Source organism: Paramisgurnus dabryanus, chromosome 4 (assembly GCF_030506205.2).
Source record: "Paramisgurnus dabryanus chromosome 4, PD_genome_1.1, whole genome shotgun sequence".
Lineage (NCBI taxonomy): Eukaryota > Metazoa > Chordata > Actinopteri > Cypriniformes > Cobitidae > Paramisgurnus > Paramisgurnus dabryanus.
The window spans coordinates 23,972,481-23,990,563 of NC_133340.1; the positions used below are offsets into that span (position 1 = coordinate 23,972,481).

Genomic DNA, 18,083 nt, shown 5'->3' on the forward strand with positions numbered 1-18,083 from the left:
CTAATGAGAAGAGACCACCAAAATTTCAAAGGGTCTGGAGAAATTAATCATAAGATTACTTGCCATCTTGTTAACTTATCTTTGCAAATGGAGGATTAAATAAAGGAAGAGCCAATAATTATGGCCAATGTGTATTTGAGAAAAAAATATGATGTTTTCCCCCATTTTTTTCATTTATGAAACATTGGATTTTTGTGAATTTTGGAAATAAAAGATATAAAAGAGAAACATTGCAGATTTATTTTTCCAGCTTTCTTCACTCATACAGGGCTCAATGCAAATATTTTTTTATACCGGTTTTCAGAGCAGATGAAGGGAAATCGATACAATATACACTATGCACGCTTTTGCTGTCAGCTTTTCTCATGAACTTCAAGGTTTTGTTTACGGTAGTTGCTTGTTCTAATAAAAAAGGCTCCAAAATTGTCTACTTTACCTGAAAACTAACGACAAACTGCAAAACATTGAATATTTTTTTCGTTGTGTTTTGCCCAAGTAAATGTTTGCTTCCAAGATGTTAAAAAATTATGTTTTCATTTGGCCTCATAATTAGAGGGCGTCGTTGTCTTAATGTCTCTTTGCTCTACCAGCTGACATAACACGCAACGTCGTCCACAACAACCAATAAGGTAGCAGAAACCTCATGACATTGCTGAGAAGTTCACGTTTGCAATGCTTAAAATGTGTCTCAATGCATAAAGGGGTCGCACACTGGACAAGAACCGCAACAACGCGCCATGCATCTAAAAACAGAACACATAATTTTCTATGAATGTACGCACACAGGCGCAGCTGTGACTCAGGACATTGCTCAAATGCCTGTCGTATTTGTCCTAAATCGTAAGCGATCAACATTGGCTGCTTACGAATATATACAGACAAACAGCCACAGGCATAAAATATTTGATTAAGTGGCCGATCAGTGACAATACTTTTTACTGGCCCGAGCGTCTCTCACACTGGGCCAGCGGGCAATCCACCAGTTGATTCCTTTCATATTAACCAAGGGGGCCAATCCACAACTTTATATACTTAACAGACACATACAAGAATCATTAGTGTTAGTTACTGTGTTTATAGTAATTGTAATGAAGGTATTTTACTTACTGATGAAAATGCATATTAGGATAAAAACTCTTCTGTCCATCATCAAAAGAAGATACGTAGTGCCTACAAAGTAAGTAGTACAGTATAACTAAATAGTTTTTATACAAACACACACACACACACACACACACACACACACAGCTGTGCATGTTTTTAATGTCCTGATGCGGACAATAATTTTTCATTTTAAACATTTAATTTTATATTATTTATTACAGGTTATAACACCATCCTGTTGAATGCTTTATTCTGATTGGTTAAAGAATGTTCCATGGGTGTTGATTATTTTTCTTTAAACTGCACACCTTACCTGTCAAATGTCTTTAAAATAGGAACCAGAGCATTTTTTGTGGTAACTGTTGTATAAGTGGAATAATTGATTCTGGTTTTTGGAATTATTTGATAATAATGAATGAATTATTTTGAATAATTCAAAGGCCTGTCATCAGTTATTCCTTACATAATGGTATTTTTATACCTTGAATCTGTGGCTAATTAAAGTATGTGTCTTTTACATCTTTGACTATAGTAACTTGTTTGCCTTAGGCAGTAAAGCTTTCCACAGTTCAGTCTTACAGGTTTTTGGGTTTTCTCATTTCGCAAGACTTTTAACTCTTAACTTTCCCACTTTGCTCAGATCCACAAAAACCTGGCCATATATGCACAACTATAAGATACTGTAGCTGTATACAGAGAAGCTCAATGTGGCAATTTAAAGAGATAGTTCTGCCCAAAATTAAAATAACCCCATGATGTACTCCCCTTAATCCATCCAAGTTACATATGTCCATCCAATCTCTCCCAATCTTTTTTAACAGATGATTATAGGGTCCAGCTCCTTCAAGCCCAAGAACGTGGATTCATCCTTCACAAAAGTAAACCACACAGCTACAGTGGAATAAATAAAGGCCTTCTGAGTGTAATCGATTTGATTTATCCATATTTAGAGAAATATCCCTATTTCAAACTTTCCAAATGAAAATAACTAGCTTCCAGTAATGCCGCCATCTTAGAATCCTCTGCATTCAGGAGAGAGTTTCAGCATATTGTGCACACTTATCATAATGATGTATGACGAATGCAGAGAGACAGATCAGGAAGCAAAACAACCCTTCACATTCGTATATTTGTAAAGTTTTAAATATGAATATTTATTTTACAAAATCGGATCAATTACCCACAGAAGGCCTTTATTTATCCCCCTGAAGCCATGTGGAATAATTTTGTGAAGGATGGTAGCACATTCTTTGGTTTTGAAGGAGCTGGACCCTATATTCATCCCTTAAAAAGACACTGACTAAATTCTCATGCAGAAGATATAAGCATTCAAAACCTACAGTTTTAGGGTGAACATACTGTGCATGCCATTTTCCACATGTCCTTGCCAGGATTTCGGGTGCATCCTCCAGAAGTCGCATTTGTTGACCGTGTAAGTCATCAAGGTACTCACATTTCAGTTAAAAACATTGTTTTATTTCTCTTAATACATACAATCAATGTAGTTTTAATCTTATCTTGAAATCTAAAGGTTGCTTTTCTGAAATAAAACATGAAATATTAAACCTTGAGGCTGTTTACACTTCATGTCAAGAAGTCAAGAGCAGAGAGTGATTTTATTGAGAGATGAATTATTTTACTGTAGCTTTAAGACGTGAGCGAGATGAACGAAGCGGCTGAACGCAGACAAGAGCAGCTGTGAGGAAAATGAAAGTTTAAACGGTCAAAATTTTAAAACGCATGCAAATAATAAACTTTTGGCATGAGGATGCAATTGTCTGCAATAGATATGTGTTGTATACGCTGTTTGATGGGGATGTGAAGAAAAAAACGCTATTGACCGGAGTGCGTCCTCATAGAAAATACACAAATCTCTGTAAAGGCAGAGAGAAAAATCCAAATCTGCAACGTTTTGAACACCTTTAGCCTCATCTACTTGTGATCCGATTGATGAAAATGCATCTTAATATTAGGTGTAAACAGCCCCTTTGATGACGTATGTGGTTTGACAAATGCAAGTTCCATAGTACGCACCCGAAATCCTGCAAAGCATGTGTCTGGGTAAAATGGCACGTATGGTCACCCTTTACAGTTTGGCACGTGCCCTAAGATAACATTTTTATAACATCAACCTACATCTCAATTTCTCATCAAATGTCCTGTCCAATCAAATGCTCTTTAGATGCTGAAGCATCCTGCGCCTGTTACAGTACATCTTTGCTGGACTGTGCCATAAATGAACACCATTGTTTCTTTTAAAGAGCAACTATCGTCTGATTCACAATTTTACATTTTCTTTGGTATGTAAGTGTATTTTGTACATGTTAACGATATGCAAAAGGTACAAACCCCAAAGTAAACGATAACGCAAGTTATTGTTTCCAACGTAAATTTCTCTCTTTTCTTGGACTACAGCAAAAACACGGATTGTAGGCAAAAGTTTACTTCCAGTGCCTGTTTACGTGGACACAACGTTCATTATCATAATTCCTCCCGCTTTGTCTCACAGCCTGTAAATTAACCCCTGTCAGCATTGCATTGTGAGCAAATCTTTCAATCATGGTAAAGAGCGTCACATTTCCGGCTGACGTCAGAGGTATTCAGATCAATCACAACATACAGATTAGCTGGCCAATCAGAGACACATAGCTTCTCAGATCGATTAGTAATAATGAAAGCGTTTGAGGAAGGCAGGATATTTGATGCTACAAAAATGTACGGTTTATGGAAAATAATGTGTTTTAACCATAAACAATGCAAACACATTGTATTATACCAAATACACAAAATAACGTCGTTTTTTAGCAATGAAATAGGTGCACTTAAAAAAGGGAAGGGTATTCTCAATAGTTCCTTTGTTTCAATTAAACTGACATCACTACATCAAATATATAAATATAATGTTGCACATCCCAGGGCATTTCTGTGGTCCTTTAAATATCTGCCATGCAGATTTTTAAAATTTAAAACACTCTGGGGTGGTTTCCAGGACAGGACTTATACTAGTCCCAGATTAAAATGCATGTTTGGCTGCTTTATTTGAAAACACCTTTACTTACATATCTTAAAACAGTGCCACTGTTTTGTCTTAAAATTAACATGTCCAGGAAACTGCCCAAAAATGTACTGTAGAAAATCTTAAACTTTATACTTTGATTAACTGTTCTTTTAAGCCACACGGGTATGTGTCCAGGATCTAGATTTTTTAATCTGGACATCACCTTCCCTTCAGATAATACACAAATCAGTTTTCAAATGCTGGTAAGTCATCAAGCTACACAAGTTTCTCATCCATTAATATTTACAGTTAGTATTGCATAAATCATTTTAAAATCAAGTCGTAGCATTTGATGTCTTTTAAACAAACACCCTATTAATTCATGAACAGAATAACAGTTTAAGTATGTATGTATGTATAACTAACCAACAGACCTTGACCCACATCCTTTTTTAAAAAGGAATAAGAATCAATTGAATAAAATAAACATTTGTCAAAAAAATCTATTAAATACCTCTTATGAGAAATTGACACAAATATTTTTTAATAAAAAAATCAATTCTTACCCATTGTTGAGCAAATAAATAGACAATTCAACTATGAGTGATAAGTCTGTTAATCCGCTGTTGGTTCGATTGACTTTGGCAGGGATACTCTGTGTTTGTTCTGACACCTATACTGACCACTGAAACTGCCTTAGGTAAAGTGGGATGACTTCTTGATGGTCAGGTTTTCCTGCTTATTCAGATGCATAGATAAGTTCTAGTATGCCAGTATGACTGACCACCACCCAAAAAAAGTATTAAACTGTAGTAATTCTGTGTGCGACAATGTAGGACATGTTACCAACACTAATAGACAACCTAAATCTGTGATATAATGTCTATCTAATGGAATGAAAACATTTCTGCCATTTAGCTTGTAAAAATATTTTATCCTTTAGTCCAGAACACACCAGGGAGCTATAAAAGATACAGGTTAGAGAATTGTTAACATAAGAAACTTGTTTGTCAGTTTTGCAACACAACATGTATTTAGGCCTATTCATACCTGTATATACACCTATACATAGTAGATGTATACATAGGACATATAGTAGTAGTAGTAGTACATATTAGGACCTTTTTGACAGCGTGTTGTCACCCTCATTGTTTAATTCCTGTCACCTGTTGTCTTCATTAGTTCTCCCGTATTTAAGGTTCTTGTGTTTGTTAGTCTGTGCCTGTTCATTGTTGTTTCATGTGTTATTCCATGCCGTGTTCCATTGCCTCGTTCCATTGCCTCGTTATACCCGTGTGAATACTTTGTTAGTTTAGTTATTTCCCAGTGTGTGTTATTTTGCCCCCTCGTGGGTTGTTTATTTTTTGTGTTTGTGTTACAATAAATTCCCAGTATTTGTACACCCGTGTCTGCACTTGGGTTCTTATAGTGACACTACTGGTGTATATATGGGTACCACCAGGACTGGTGGTACCCATATAAACACCAGCAGTGTAGATTTAACACTGGTGATTTTGCTGTGTACCTGGTATCTAAACCAGCTGTGTTTTTAATTTTCTTAAGCAGCTCTCCTTTTTTTAAAGGGGTTTATAACTTATAACGATTTTTAAAATGATGTTTTGCACTGTAAAAACCTTTATAACACTGAAAAAACGAACTTTTTGAGTAGTAAAATTTGGATGTACCATCATAATTTCTGCAGTAATATTGACATTTATTGAGAACTAAGTAAAATGATGATAAATACACATTTAAATTTACAAAATGAACTGTGTGGGAATAGTAAGTCGTATTATATATTTCCTTGTATTATTAAACTGGTAATTAGTCACTGCACATAGTCCTAAAATAACTAAGTAAATTTTGATTCAAAAAAATAATTTAGCGCGTTTAAGTCTGCTTAAAAAATCTGAGTTCATTTAACTTAAGCATATAAAATCCATTAAACTAAAACATTCAAGTGAAATTAACTTAAAATTATCAGTACATGTTGTAAGGAATACCCATAATCCTTTGTGCCTGAATATTTTTATTATTTAAGCTTTTTCACAGAATAAGAACTGATAAGAATTTTAACTACTTAAATATTTGTTAATAAAATGTAGTAGAGGTTTAAGCTCTTATATTATTATTGTTGTTTTTTTGTTAATTATATTTTTTGTGAAGTCACCATTCAGTTAATCATTGTTTACTTACATGAACCCTGTTCGGAAAATTTTATTGTATTTCTCTCCACAGTGCTGACAATGCATGTCAAAAACACAGTTTTGTTTGATTTAAGTGGAGAATCAAGTTTATTCAATGGCTTATAGTCAGTCATGAATTTTGTTTTATAATGCCATTTATAACACAAAGAGTAACTAAGTCCATTCAACTATGTTGAAGAAAATAACAAATATAAAATACATTCTACCTTAGAACAGTAAATAAGATTTATTTAATATTTTTAGGACAGCAATGCTTTAAAGTAATAGACTTTACTTAAACGATTAAAATAAATTCAACTTCTAAAATAAAAATAATTAAGTGGCATTTACTTAATTATTTAACAAATGTTTCATGCATTAAGGAGATTTTTTTTACATTTTTTAAACTTCAACTAAACTAATATAGTACATTTTACTTAAAAAAGGTCTGTGCAAATTGTTACAAGGATTTTTTTCAATTAATTATTTTACTCACATTTCAAGTATCAGCGCTTTATTTACACTTTGATGACCTTAATAAATACGTAACGATTATTCTACTACCCTGTGGTCATACAACTGTTTCTTTGCTAAACTAATGTGTATTGTCATATAACTAGCTAGATGTAATCATAGTCTTGACCTAAGATTGCATGCACGATTTCGTCAAAGCGCTACTTAGTGGTCTTGAGATATGAAAATGGTTATTTTTGCTTAAAACTACTACAAACTTACATCTAAAATCATGAGTCATTGTGAATTGTACAGTACCTTTCATAGCTTGGAGTATAATCATTGGTGAATGCCAATTCAACCCAGCAACCAATGAGAATACCCTAGCAACCGTTTTGCAAGAGCTATATCTCTGCATCAGAACACCGTAAATACATGGGGCTGGTGTAAAAACATGGATTATTTTTGTTGATTACTTGTGCATTTTTTTCTGAAATCATAGGCTTTTCCTAAGTTCTTTAAACTGTTAATCCAAACTCATCTTATATTCCTTCTGTGCCCTTTTTGACATGACCCCGGTATTGCTGCTTGCAGCTATATTTCTATTATAAAATCTTTGTGGGGTATTTTTCAAAATGCCCTTTGACATTCACAGTGCGTCTTATTTATCATTCTTATTGTGGCTGCCAAAATGTTGCTGTGTGGCATCAGAGAACTCAAAGGCGCGCAAGAAATCTTTTTGTCTGTTTTGTTTTGTTTATCTTTTGTCTTTATTTTGTTAGATGAACATTGCAAAACTTTGTCCGTTTGTGTAAAAATTTTGAAAATAAAACAGTACACCACTATTTTATGTAAACTGCTTTATTTATTTTTATGTTATTCATATTGCACAATTTAACTGTTTAAATAAATTAATAGAAGTAAATTGAAAAGTTTACACATTGTACTGTAAATGATACTGTATCTGACTGAATTTTACTGCATAATCATATAGATGCTAGGCTGATGGCAGTTTAGTACATATTTCAATATGATCATTACTAGAAAATATTTAGCACATAATAGCAAACCATAAAAACATGATAAATATGTTCATTATAATTAAATTAAATATAAAGTTGTGCCACGTTAGCATGTACTAGACATAAATTAATGAATGAAAAGGTATTTTATCTTTCAACAGTAAAACAAACAACTGCTTTCATCAGAAAATGCATATTACAGAGGAAAAAGATCTACTTCTTCCTTCCAAAGAAAAGCATACAATCAAATCAAACATTTCCCTTTTCATTCTTGTAACAGCCTGCTGTTAAATTAACATACTGTTTTTCACCTCAAGAATTTTATTGTTAAGGATAAATGGAATATTAGGCGTATCTATATTGCCATAAATCATATTCTGAGAGTGTGTGACAACAGTAAATACTGTACTATATAAAAGGCAATAAAACTTGCTATTTGTTTCATTTGTTCAAGCATTTTTGCTGAACTATTTTGCTGAACTTAATCGTTTGGTTGATTAAGGAATCTCCAGGTAAAGTCTTAATATTGTTGACATTATAATGAGGAACATTGCTTGGAGAAGACCGGATTCAATCCTGGATCCACTTGAAGGGGTTGTCGAAACAATTGTCGCTACAGTTGTAGTTGTAACTGTTAAAAATAAAGAGCGAATTAGATGTTACACCATGTTGACAAAATCACATGTACAGTGTAATATAATGAAATGTGTTTAAAAAGAGTGCTAATTTTGTGTGTCTTTCCTTCTTTTATAAAGAAGGTACAGTATATAATGCCATGTATTTTATAATATGTTCCATAATATGCTCTGGATTCATGATTATTATGGTTAGCTTTATAGACCATGCAGTGAAAAATTAAAATAATGAATAAAGTTAAATATATAATAGAAACTAAATTGGCCTTTATCTATAGAGCCAAATGGAGAGAAAAAGTATAAGACTTTAAAATTGCTCTGAGATATGGAAATACTGTAAGATTTACCTGTACTGTTGACTGTGACTGAGCTGGGAATTATTTTCAGCAGACTGACTTCTCCTGTTGCCGTTGCGTTCAGAAGATCATTTTTGATATCTTGAGTGGTTGGGAGTTGGGCTGTGTAGTTGAAAGCTAGTTCTGTTGAAGTGACAATTGACCCAGCCCTGTAATATGTTTAAGACAGAGTGTCATAATGGATTTTTTTTGTGCATGTTACCAAATAATAATCAGATTATTGAAATGTGTTTCTTACACACACATATTGCAATGTTCTGTACTTACTTGAAGCTCAAGACCTTCAATCCTATGAAGGATGAAGGATACTTTCTTTTGTAGACTGGTTCAAGCTGTAACAAACAATAATTACAGTCACTAATGAAAATCTTGTAATATAATGTATTTGCATTTTTTATTTAGTAATTGTTGTCTCTTCTCTTAAAGGAATAGTTGAACCAAAAATTATGAATGCTTTTATGATGGATGTTTGTGCTTTTTGGAGCTTCAAACGTGTTGGGAAATTTATATGGAAGTAGTGAGAGATATTTTGATTTAAAGAAGATAGAGGGTAGGTACTGTACATCATATGATTTTTCAAATTTTTGGGTGAACTGCTCCTTTGGAATGATCTTATCAGTCTGCCTTTTAAACATAGGGGATCTAGACTCACCTGGTCCTTCACAAGATTAGCTCTTGTCGTGAAGCCATCAGAGTTTGGATCAGAGAGGTCAGCTGTAAACGCTTCATTTGAGCTAAACACCAGAGCGGTCAACACTTTAGCTACTGCTGCAGTTGTAGTTGTTTTAGTTGTGAGGAGTTTTGCTGTTGTTTTGACTGGTGCTGCAGTAGTAGTTTTAGTTGCTTTAGTTGTGAGGGGTTTTGCTGTTGTTTTGACTGCTGCTGCAGTAGTAGTTTTAGTTGCTTTAGTTGTGAGGGGTTTTGCTGTTGTTTTGACTGCTGCTGCAGTAGTGGTTGCAGTCACTTTAATTGTGGAGGATGTTGTTGTTGTTGTGGCTGTTGTGCCTGCACTAACAGGTAAAGATGATTTTTGAGTTGTTCCTGTTGTTTGTGGCACTGTCAGGGTAATTGCGGAAGTGGTGCTGTGGCTTGAACTGGCTGTTGAGGGTCCTGGTGTTATTGTAGTTATTGATGTGGTGAATGGTCCAGCTGTTTTAGAAGTGAGGATTTTCAAGGTAGATGAAGAGGGAGTGGTTAATGCAGTGGCAGACCCTGTCGATTTTGTTGCTGTTGTGGTATCACCTCTATTAGTGGTGGATGTTCCAGCAGCAATAGTTGTGGCTGTTAAAGATGAGGATGTAGAAGCTGCAGATGTACTGAAAGTTGAACTTTTAAAGGGGGTTGAAGAGGTAGCAGTTGACGTCAAGGTAGACCCTGTTGATTGTGGTGCTGTTGTGGTATCACCTCCATTAGTGGTGGATGTTCCAGCAGCAGTGGTTGTGGCTGTTGAAGATGAGGATGTAGATGCTGCAGATGTACTGAAAGTTGAACCTTTAAAGGGGGTTGAAGAGGGGGCAGTTGATGCCAATGTAGACCCTGTTGATTGTGGTGCTGTTGTGGTTTCACCTCCATTAGTGGTGGATGTTCCAGCAGCAGTGGTTGTGGCTGTTGAAGATGAGGATGTAGATGCTGCAGCTGTTCTAACAGTTGAACTTTTAAAGGGGGTTGAAGAGGGAGCAGTTGAAGTCAAGGTAGACCCTGTCAATTGTGGTGCTGTTGTGGTATCACCTCCATTAGTGGTGGATGTTCCAGCAGCAGTGGTTGTGGCTGTTGAAGATGAGGATGTAGATGCTGCAGATGTACTGAAAGTTGAACTTTCAAAAGGGGTTGAAGAGGGAGCAGTTGAAGTCAAGGTAGACCCTGTCAATTGTGGTGCTGTTGTGGTATCACCTCCATTAGTGGTGGATGTTCCAGCAGCAGTGGTTGTGGCTGTTGAAGATGAGGACGTAGATGCTGCAGCTATACTAACTGTTGAACTTTCAAAGGGGGTTGAAGAGGGTGCAGTTGAAGTAAAGGTAGACCCTGTTGACTGTGGTGCTGTTGTGGTATTGCTTCCAGTAGTTGTGGCTATTGAAGATGATGATGTAGAAGCTGCAGCTGTATTGACAGTTGAACTTTCAAAGGGGGTTGAAGAGGGGGCAGTTGATGTCAAGGTAGACCCTGTTGATTGTGGTGCTGTTGTGGTATCACTTCCAGTAGTTGTGCCCATTGAAGATGATGATGATGATAATGATGTAGATGCTGCAGTCGTACTGACAGTTGAACTTTCAAAGAGGGTTGAAGAGGGGGCAGTTGAACTCAATGTAGACCCTGTTGATTGTGGTGCTGTTGTGGTATAACTTCCAGTAGTTGTGCCCATTGAAGATGATGATGTAGATGCTGCAGTCGTACTGACAGTTGAACTTTCAAAGGGGTTTGAAATGGGGGCAGTTGAACTCAATGTAGACCCTGTTGATTGTGGTGCTGTTGTGGTATCACTTCCAGTAGTTGTGCCCATTGAAGATGATGATGATAATGTAGATGCTGCAGTCGTACTGACAGTTGAACTTTCAAAAGGGATTGAAGAGGGGGCAGTTGAACTCAATGTAGACCCTGTTGATTGTGGTGCTGTTGTGGTATCACTTCCAGTAGTTGTGCCCATTGAAGATGATGTAGATGCTGCAGTCGTACTGACAGTTGAACTTTCAAAGGGGGTTGAAATGGGGGCAGTTGAACTCAATGTAGACCCTGTTGATTGTGGTGCTGTTGTGGTATCACTTCCAGTAGTTGTGCCCATTGAAGATGATGATGATGTAGATGCTGCAGCTGTACTGACAGTTGAACTTTCAAATGGAGTTGAAGAGGGGGCAGTTGAAGTCAATGTAGACCCTGTTGAATGTGGGGCTGTTGTGGTATCAACTCCATTAGTGGTGGATGTTACAGCAGCAGTGGTTGTGGCTATTGAAGATGATGGGGTAGATGCAGCAGCTGTACTAACAGTTGAACTTTCAAATGGGGTTGAAGAGGGGGCAGTTGAAGTAAAGGTAGACCCTGTTGATTGTGGTGCTGTTGTGGTATCACTTCCAGAAGTTGTGGCTATTGAAGATGGTGATGTAGATGCAGTGGTTGTGGCTACTGAAGATGCTGATGTAGATGCAGTGGTTGTGGCTATTGAAGATGCTGATGTAAATGCAGTTGTTGTGGCTTCTGAAGATGGGGTTGTAGATGCGGGGGTTGTGGCTCCTGAAGATGATGTTGTAGATAGGGGGGTTGTGGCTACTGAAGATGGTGATGTAGATGCAGTGGTGGTGGCTACTGAAGATAGTGATGCAGATGCAGAGGTGGAAGGTACTGAAGATGGTGATGCAGATGCAGTGGTTGTGGCTTCTGAAGATGGTGATGTAGATGCAGTGGTGGTGGCTACTGAAGATGGTGTTGTAGATGCGGGGGTTGTGGCTACTGAAGATGGTGAATCAGATGCAGTGGTTGTGGCTTCTGAAGATGGTGATGTAGATGCAGTGGTTGTGGCTACTGAAGATGGTGATGCAGACGCAGTGGTTGTGGTTATTGAAGATGGTGATGTAGATGCAGTGGTTGTGGCAACTGAAGATGCTGATGTAGATGCAGTGGTTGTTGCAACTGAAGATGGTGATGGTGATGTAGATGCAGTGGTTATGGCCATTGAAGATGGTGATGTAGATAAAGTGGTTGTGGCTACTGAAGATGGTGATGTAGATGCAGTGGTTGTGGCTACTGAAGATTGTGATGTAGATGCAGTGTTTGTGGCTTCTGAAGATGGTGATGTAGATGCAGTGGTTGTGGCTACTGAAGATGGCGATGTAGATGCAGTGGTTGTGGCTTCTGAAGACGGTGATGTTGATGCAGTGGTTGTGGCTACTGGAAAAAGGTACAGTATAAAATGGCATGTATTTTATAATATATTCCATAATATGCTTTAGATTCATGATTATTATGATTAGCTTTATAGACTGTGCAGTGAAAAATAAAAATATGTAGGTAATACTATAACAACAACAACAAAAAAAGAAAATATACAATAGAAACTAAAATGCAAATGGAGAGAAAAAGTATCAGACTTTATAATTTGCCTTGATATATGAAAATACTGTAAGATTTACCTGTATTGTTGACTGTGACTGAGCTGGGAATAATTTTCAGCAGACTGACTTCTCCTGTTGCAGTTGCATTCAGAAGATCATTTTTGATCTCTTGAGTGGTTGGGAGTTGGGATGCGCCGTTGAAAGCTAGTTCTGTTGAAGTGACAATTGACCCAGCCCTGTAATATGTTTAAGACAGAGTGTCATAATGGATTTTTTGTGCATGTTACCAAATAATAATCAAATTATTAAAATGTGTCTCTCTCTCTCTCTCTCTCTCTCTCTCTCTCTCTCTCTCTCTCTCTCTCTCTCTCTCTCACACACACACACACTCTCTCTCTCACTCTCTCTCACTCACACACAGACAAGGCATTGCAATGTTCTGTATTTACCTGAAGCTCAAGACATTCAATCTTATGAAGGATGAAGGATACTTTCTTCTGTAGACTGGTTCAAGCTGTAACAAACAATAATTACAGTCATTAATGAAAATCTTGTAATATAATGTATTTGCATTTTTAATTTAGTAATTGTTGTCTCTTCTCTTAAAGGAATAGTTGAACCAAAAATTATGAATGCTTTTATGATGGATGTTTGTGCTTTTTGGAGCTTCAAACGTGTTGGGAAATTTATATGGAAGTAGTGAGAGATATTTTGATTTAAAGAAGGTAGAGGGAAGGTACTGTACATCATATGATTTTTCAAATTTTTAGGTGAACTGCTCCTTTAGAATTATCTTATCAGTCTGCCTTTTAAACATAGGGGATCTAGACTCACCTGGTCCTTCACAAGCTTAGCTCTTGTCGTGAAGCCATTAGAGTTTGAATCGGAGAGGTCAGGTGTAAATGTTTCATTTGAGCTAAACACCAGAGCCGTCAACACTTGAGCTACTGCTGTGGTTGTGGCTACTGAAGATGGTGATGTAGATGCAGTGGTTGTGACTACTGAAGATGGTGATGTAGATGCAGTGGTTGTTGCTATTGATGGTGATGTAGATGCAGTGGTTGTGCCTACTGAAGATGGTGTTGTAGATGCGGGGGTTGTGGCTACTGAAGATGGTGTTGTAGATGCGGGGGTTGTGGCTACTGAAGATGGTGATGTAGATGCAGAGGTTGCGGCTATTGAAGGTGGTGATGTAGATGCAGTGGTTGTGGCTCCTGAAGATGGTGTTGTAGATGGGGGGGTTGTGGCTACTGAAGATGGTGTTGTAGATGCGGGGGTTGTGGCTACTGAAGATGGTGATGTAGATGAGAGGGTTGTGGCTCCTGAAGATGGTGTTGTAGATGAGGGGGTTGTGGCTATTGAAGATGGTGTTGTAGATGCGGGGGTTGTGGCTCCTGAAGATGGTGTTGTAGATGCGGGGGTTGTGGCTCCTGAAGATGGTGTTGTAGATGCGGGGGTTGTGGCTCCTGAAAATGGTGTTGTAGATGCGGGGGTTGTGGCTCCTGAAGATGGTGTTGTAGATGTGGGGGTTGTGGCTCCTGAAGATGGTGATGTAGATGCAGTGGTTGTGGCTCCTGAAGATGGTGTTGTAGATGAGGGGGTTGTGGCTCCTGAAGATGGTGATGTAGATGCAGTGGTTGTGGCTCCTGAAGATGGTGTTGTAGATGGGGGGGTTGTGGCTACTGAAGATGGTGTTGTAGATGCGGGGGTTGTGGCTCCTGAAGATGGTGTTGTAGATGGGGGGGTTGTGGCTACTGAAGATGGTGTTGTAGATGCGGGGGTTGTGGCTACTGAAGATGGTGATGTAGATGAGGGGGTTGTGGCTCCTGAAGATGGTGTTGTAGATGCGGGGGTTGTGGCTCCTGAAGATGGTGATGTAGATGCAGTGGTTGTGGCTCCTGAAGATGGTGTTGTAGATGAGGGGGTTGTGGCTACTGAAGATGGTGTTGTAGATGCGGGGGTTGTGGCTCCTGAAGATGGTGTTGTAGATGAGGGGGTTGTGGCTACTGAAGATGGTGTTGTAGATGCGGGGGTTGTGGCTCCTGAAGATGGTGATGTAGATGCAGTGGTTGTGGCTCCTGAAGATGGTGTTGTAGATGAGGGGGTTGTGGCTACTGAAGATGGTGTTGTAGATGCGGGGGTTGTGGCTACTGAAGATGGTGTTGTAGATGCAGGGGTTGTGGCTACTGAAGATGGTGATGTAGATGAGGGGGTTGTGGCTCCTGAAGATGGTGTTGTAGATGCGGGGGTTGTGGCTCCTGAAGATGGTGATGTAGATGCAGTGGTTGTGGCTCCTGAAGATGGTGTTGTAGATGAGGGGGTTGTGGCTACTGAAGATGGTGTTGTAGATGCGGGGGTTGTGGCTCCTGAAGATGGCGTTGTAGATGCGGGGGTTGTGGCTACTGAAGATGGTGTTGTAGATGAGGGGGTTGTGGCTACTGAAGATGGTGTTGTAGATGTGGGGGTTGTGGCTCCTGAAGATGGTGATGTAGATGCAGTGGTTGTGGCTCCTGAAGATTGTGTTGTAGATGAGGGGGTTGTGGCTACTGAAGATGGTGTTGTAGATGCGGGGGTTGTGGCTCCTGAAGATGGTGTTGTAGATGAGGGGGTTGTGGCTACTGAAGATGGTGTTGTAGATGCGGGGGTTGTGGCTCCTGAAGATGGTGTTGTAGATGCGGGGGTTGTGGCTCCTGAAGATGGTGTTGTAGATGCGGGGGTTGTGGCTCCTGAAGATGGTGTTGTAGATGCAGGGGTTGTGGCTACCGAAGATTGTGATGTAGATGCGGTGTTTGTGGTTATTGAAGATGGTGATGTAGATGCAGTGGTTGTGGCTCCTGAAGATGGTGTTGTAGATGCAGGGGTTGTGGCTCCTGAAGATTGTGTTGTAGATGCGGGGGTTGTGGCTACTGAAGGTGGTGATGTAGATGCAGTGGTTGTGGCTCCTGAAGATGGTGTTGTAGATGCGGGGGTTGTGGCTACTGAAGATGGTGTTGTAGATGTGGGGGTTGTGGCTCCTGAAGATGGTGATGTAGATGCAGTGGTTGTGGCTCCTGAAGATGGTGTTGTAGATGCGGGGGTTGTGGCTACTGAAGATGGTGATGTAGATGAGGGGGTTGTGGCTCCTGAAGATGGTGTTGTAGATGCGGGGGTTGTGGCTCCTGAAGATGGTGTTGTAGATGCGGGGGTTGTGGCTACTGAAGATGGTGATGTAGATGAGGGGGTTGTGGCTCCTGAAGATGGTGTTGTAGATGCGGGGGTTGTGGCTACTGAAGATGGTGATGTAGATGCAGTGGTTGTGGCTCCTGAAGATGGTGTTGTAGATGCGGGGGTTGTGGCTCCTGAAGATGGTGTTGTAGATGCGGGGGTTGTGGCTCCTGAAGATGGTGTTGTAGATGCGGGGGTTGTGGCTCCTGAAAATGGTGTTGTAGATGTGGGGGTTGTGGCTCCTGAAGATGGTGATGTAGATGCAGTGGTTGTGGCTCCTGAAGATTGTGTTGTAGATGCGGGGTTTGTGGCTACTGAAGATGGTGATGTGGATGCAGTGGTTGTGGCTTCTGAAGATTGTGATGTAGATGCCATGGTTGGGGCTACTGAGGATGCTGATGTAGATGCTGCAGCTGTACTGACTGTTGAACTTTCAACTGCTGTAGATGTAGTGGTTGTGGCCATTGAAGATGGTGTTGTAGATGCGGGGGTTGTGGCTACTGAAGATGGTGATGTAGATGTGGCTATTGAAGATGGTGATGTAGATACGGTGGTTGTGGTTATTGAAGATGGTGATGTAGATGTGACTATTGAAGATGATGATGTAGATGCGGTGGTTGTGGTTATTGAAGATGGTGATGTAGATGTGGCTATTGAAGATGGTGATGTAGATGCAGTGGTTGTGGAGGTTGTAGGTGGTACACTAGCAGTTGCTATATAAGACAAAATACATTTATTTTTTCACTTTTGAAATCATGAAATTCATATTCACAGTACTGTGCAAAAGTCTTTGTTGTTTAAGCAACGTTTTGATGTCTATCCATATTTTTGCACTCTTTTTATAAGGATAAAAATAGAAAATCTACACAAATCAAAAACAAAAACTTTATAGAACTAAATGTCTTCTTCAGCCATCAGTCAGTATTTAGCGTGACCTCTCTTGGCACAAAACACATCTTGAGCTTTTTTGAGGAGACTGAAGTCCTGAAGTCATTCCATTAGAATTAGAAATTAGGATTTAATTTATTTATGTTTAAGGGATCCTGCAGTTGCCTGTTATTGCAGAAGTGGAAGGGGAGTTTACCCTAAATACTTCTTCAGCTTATACTGTATTACTGTTTTTAATTCTACATACAAATTTCCTTTATTTTCTGATTGTATTCTAGTAAACAGAATGATAAATAATTATTTATGATCACCATACCATTGCAAAAACAAACAAATCTTATGGTAACATGGTGGCCTAAAACTTTTGCACAGTACTGTATATATTCTACATATAGACATGTAAAAATATTAGTGATAATGTATACAATGTACATTTTTATTGCTAAAAAGTTATTTTACTTACCGATGAAAATAAGTAAGATTAACCCTGTTCTCTCCATCCTTAAAATAATAATGTTGATACTTGATGCCTGCAAAGTAAGCAATATATAAGTAAAACGTTTTTACACATGCAAACTCAAATATACATGCTTTAAGGCATATAGACCCTTTGCACGTGACGTCACGGTCTACTCGCGCGAATTATGGACGCCATGACGGACGGCGGAAGTGCTATATTGTAGACGGACGGCAAGCCGAACAAGTACGTGTTTGTGTTCGTTAGGGTCATAAAATGGTTATTTCGTGTTGCTATGATGCACCTACCATTACAGAAAAGTGGCATAAATACATTATTTTTACATGAATGTTATTGTTTAATGCTGCAGTGACACCATAAATCATAGCTGCTAACTCCCACGCATCGCAATTGACCCCATTCTCACGCCACATATCCATTTTCACGATGTAAGTAGCTAAACCAGTGCTCGCAGTACTGACACTTTTATATTTAAGCGTACCTTCACTGTCTTTTGCGTGCCACCACTTCTCATGTTGCTGGTACTTTGCTGCAAAGAGTCAAAGAGCATTTCACTTTATGTGGCGCTGCGCAGGAAGTTCGGCAGCGAGGACATCAGAGTACCGCGAGAGCAAGTCGAAATGTTACAAAAGGGTCCGCCTTTACCTTTGCTCTCGCGTTACTCTGATGTCATACGCCGATCAGTCAGCTCCGCACCAGTCGAACACACAAAGCGTCAA

The 18,083-nt window shown here is 38.8% G+C and overlaps 1 protein-coding gene across 1 annotated transcript in view; it reads right to left on the reverse strand.

The window, feature by feature from the left end:
* Positions 1 to 18,083, reverse strand: part of LOC135786267 (uncharacterized) — a 57,686-nt gene that overhangs the window by 36,591 nt on the left and 3,012 nt on the right. The window contains exons 2-9 of the mRNA XM_073814598.1: positions 17,350 to 17,416; positions 13,629 to 16,711; positions 13,244 to 13,308; positions 12,873 to 13,030; positions 9,407 to 12,630; positions 9,022 to 9,086; positions 8,746 to 8,903; positions 8,262 to 8,394 (exon numbers count right to left, since the gene is read on the reverse strand). Coding sequence (XP_073670699.1) covers positions 8,262 to 8,394; positions 8,746 to 8,903; positions 9,022 to 9,086; positions 9,407 to 12,630; positions 12,873 to 13,030; positions 13,244 to 13,308; positions 13,629 to 16,711; positions 17,350 to 17,386 — 6,923 coding nt within the window. The 5' untranslated portion in view covers positions 17,387 to 17,416. The remainder of the gene's footprint in view (positions 1 to 8,261; positions 8,395 to 8,745; positions 8,904 to 9,021; positions 9,087 to 9,406; positions 12,631 to 12,872; positions 13,031 to 13,243; positions 13,309 to 13,628; positions 16,712 to 17,349; positions 17,417 to 18,083) is intronic.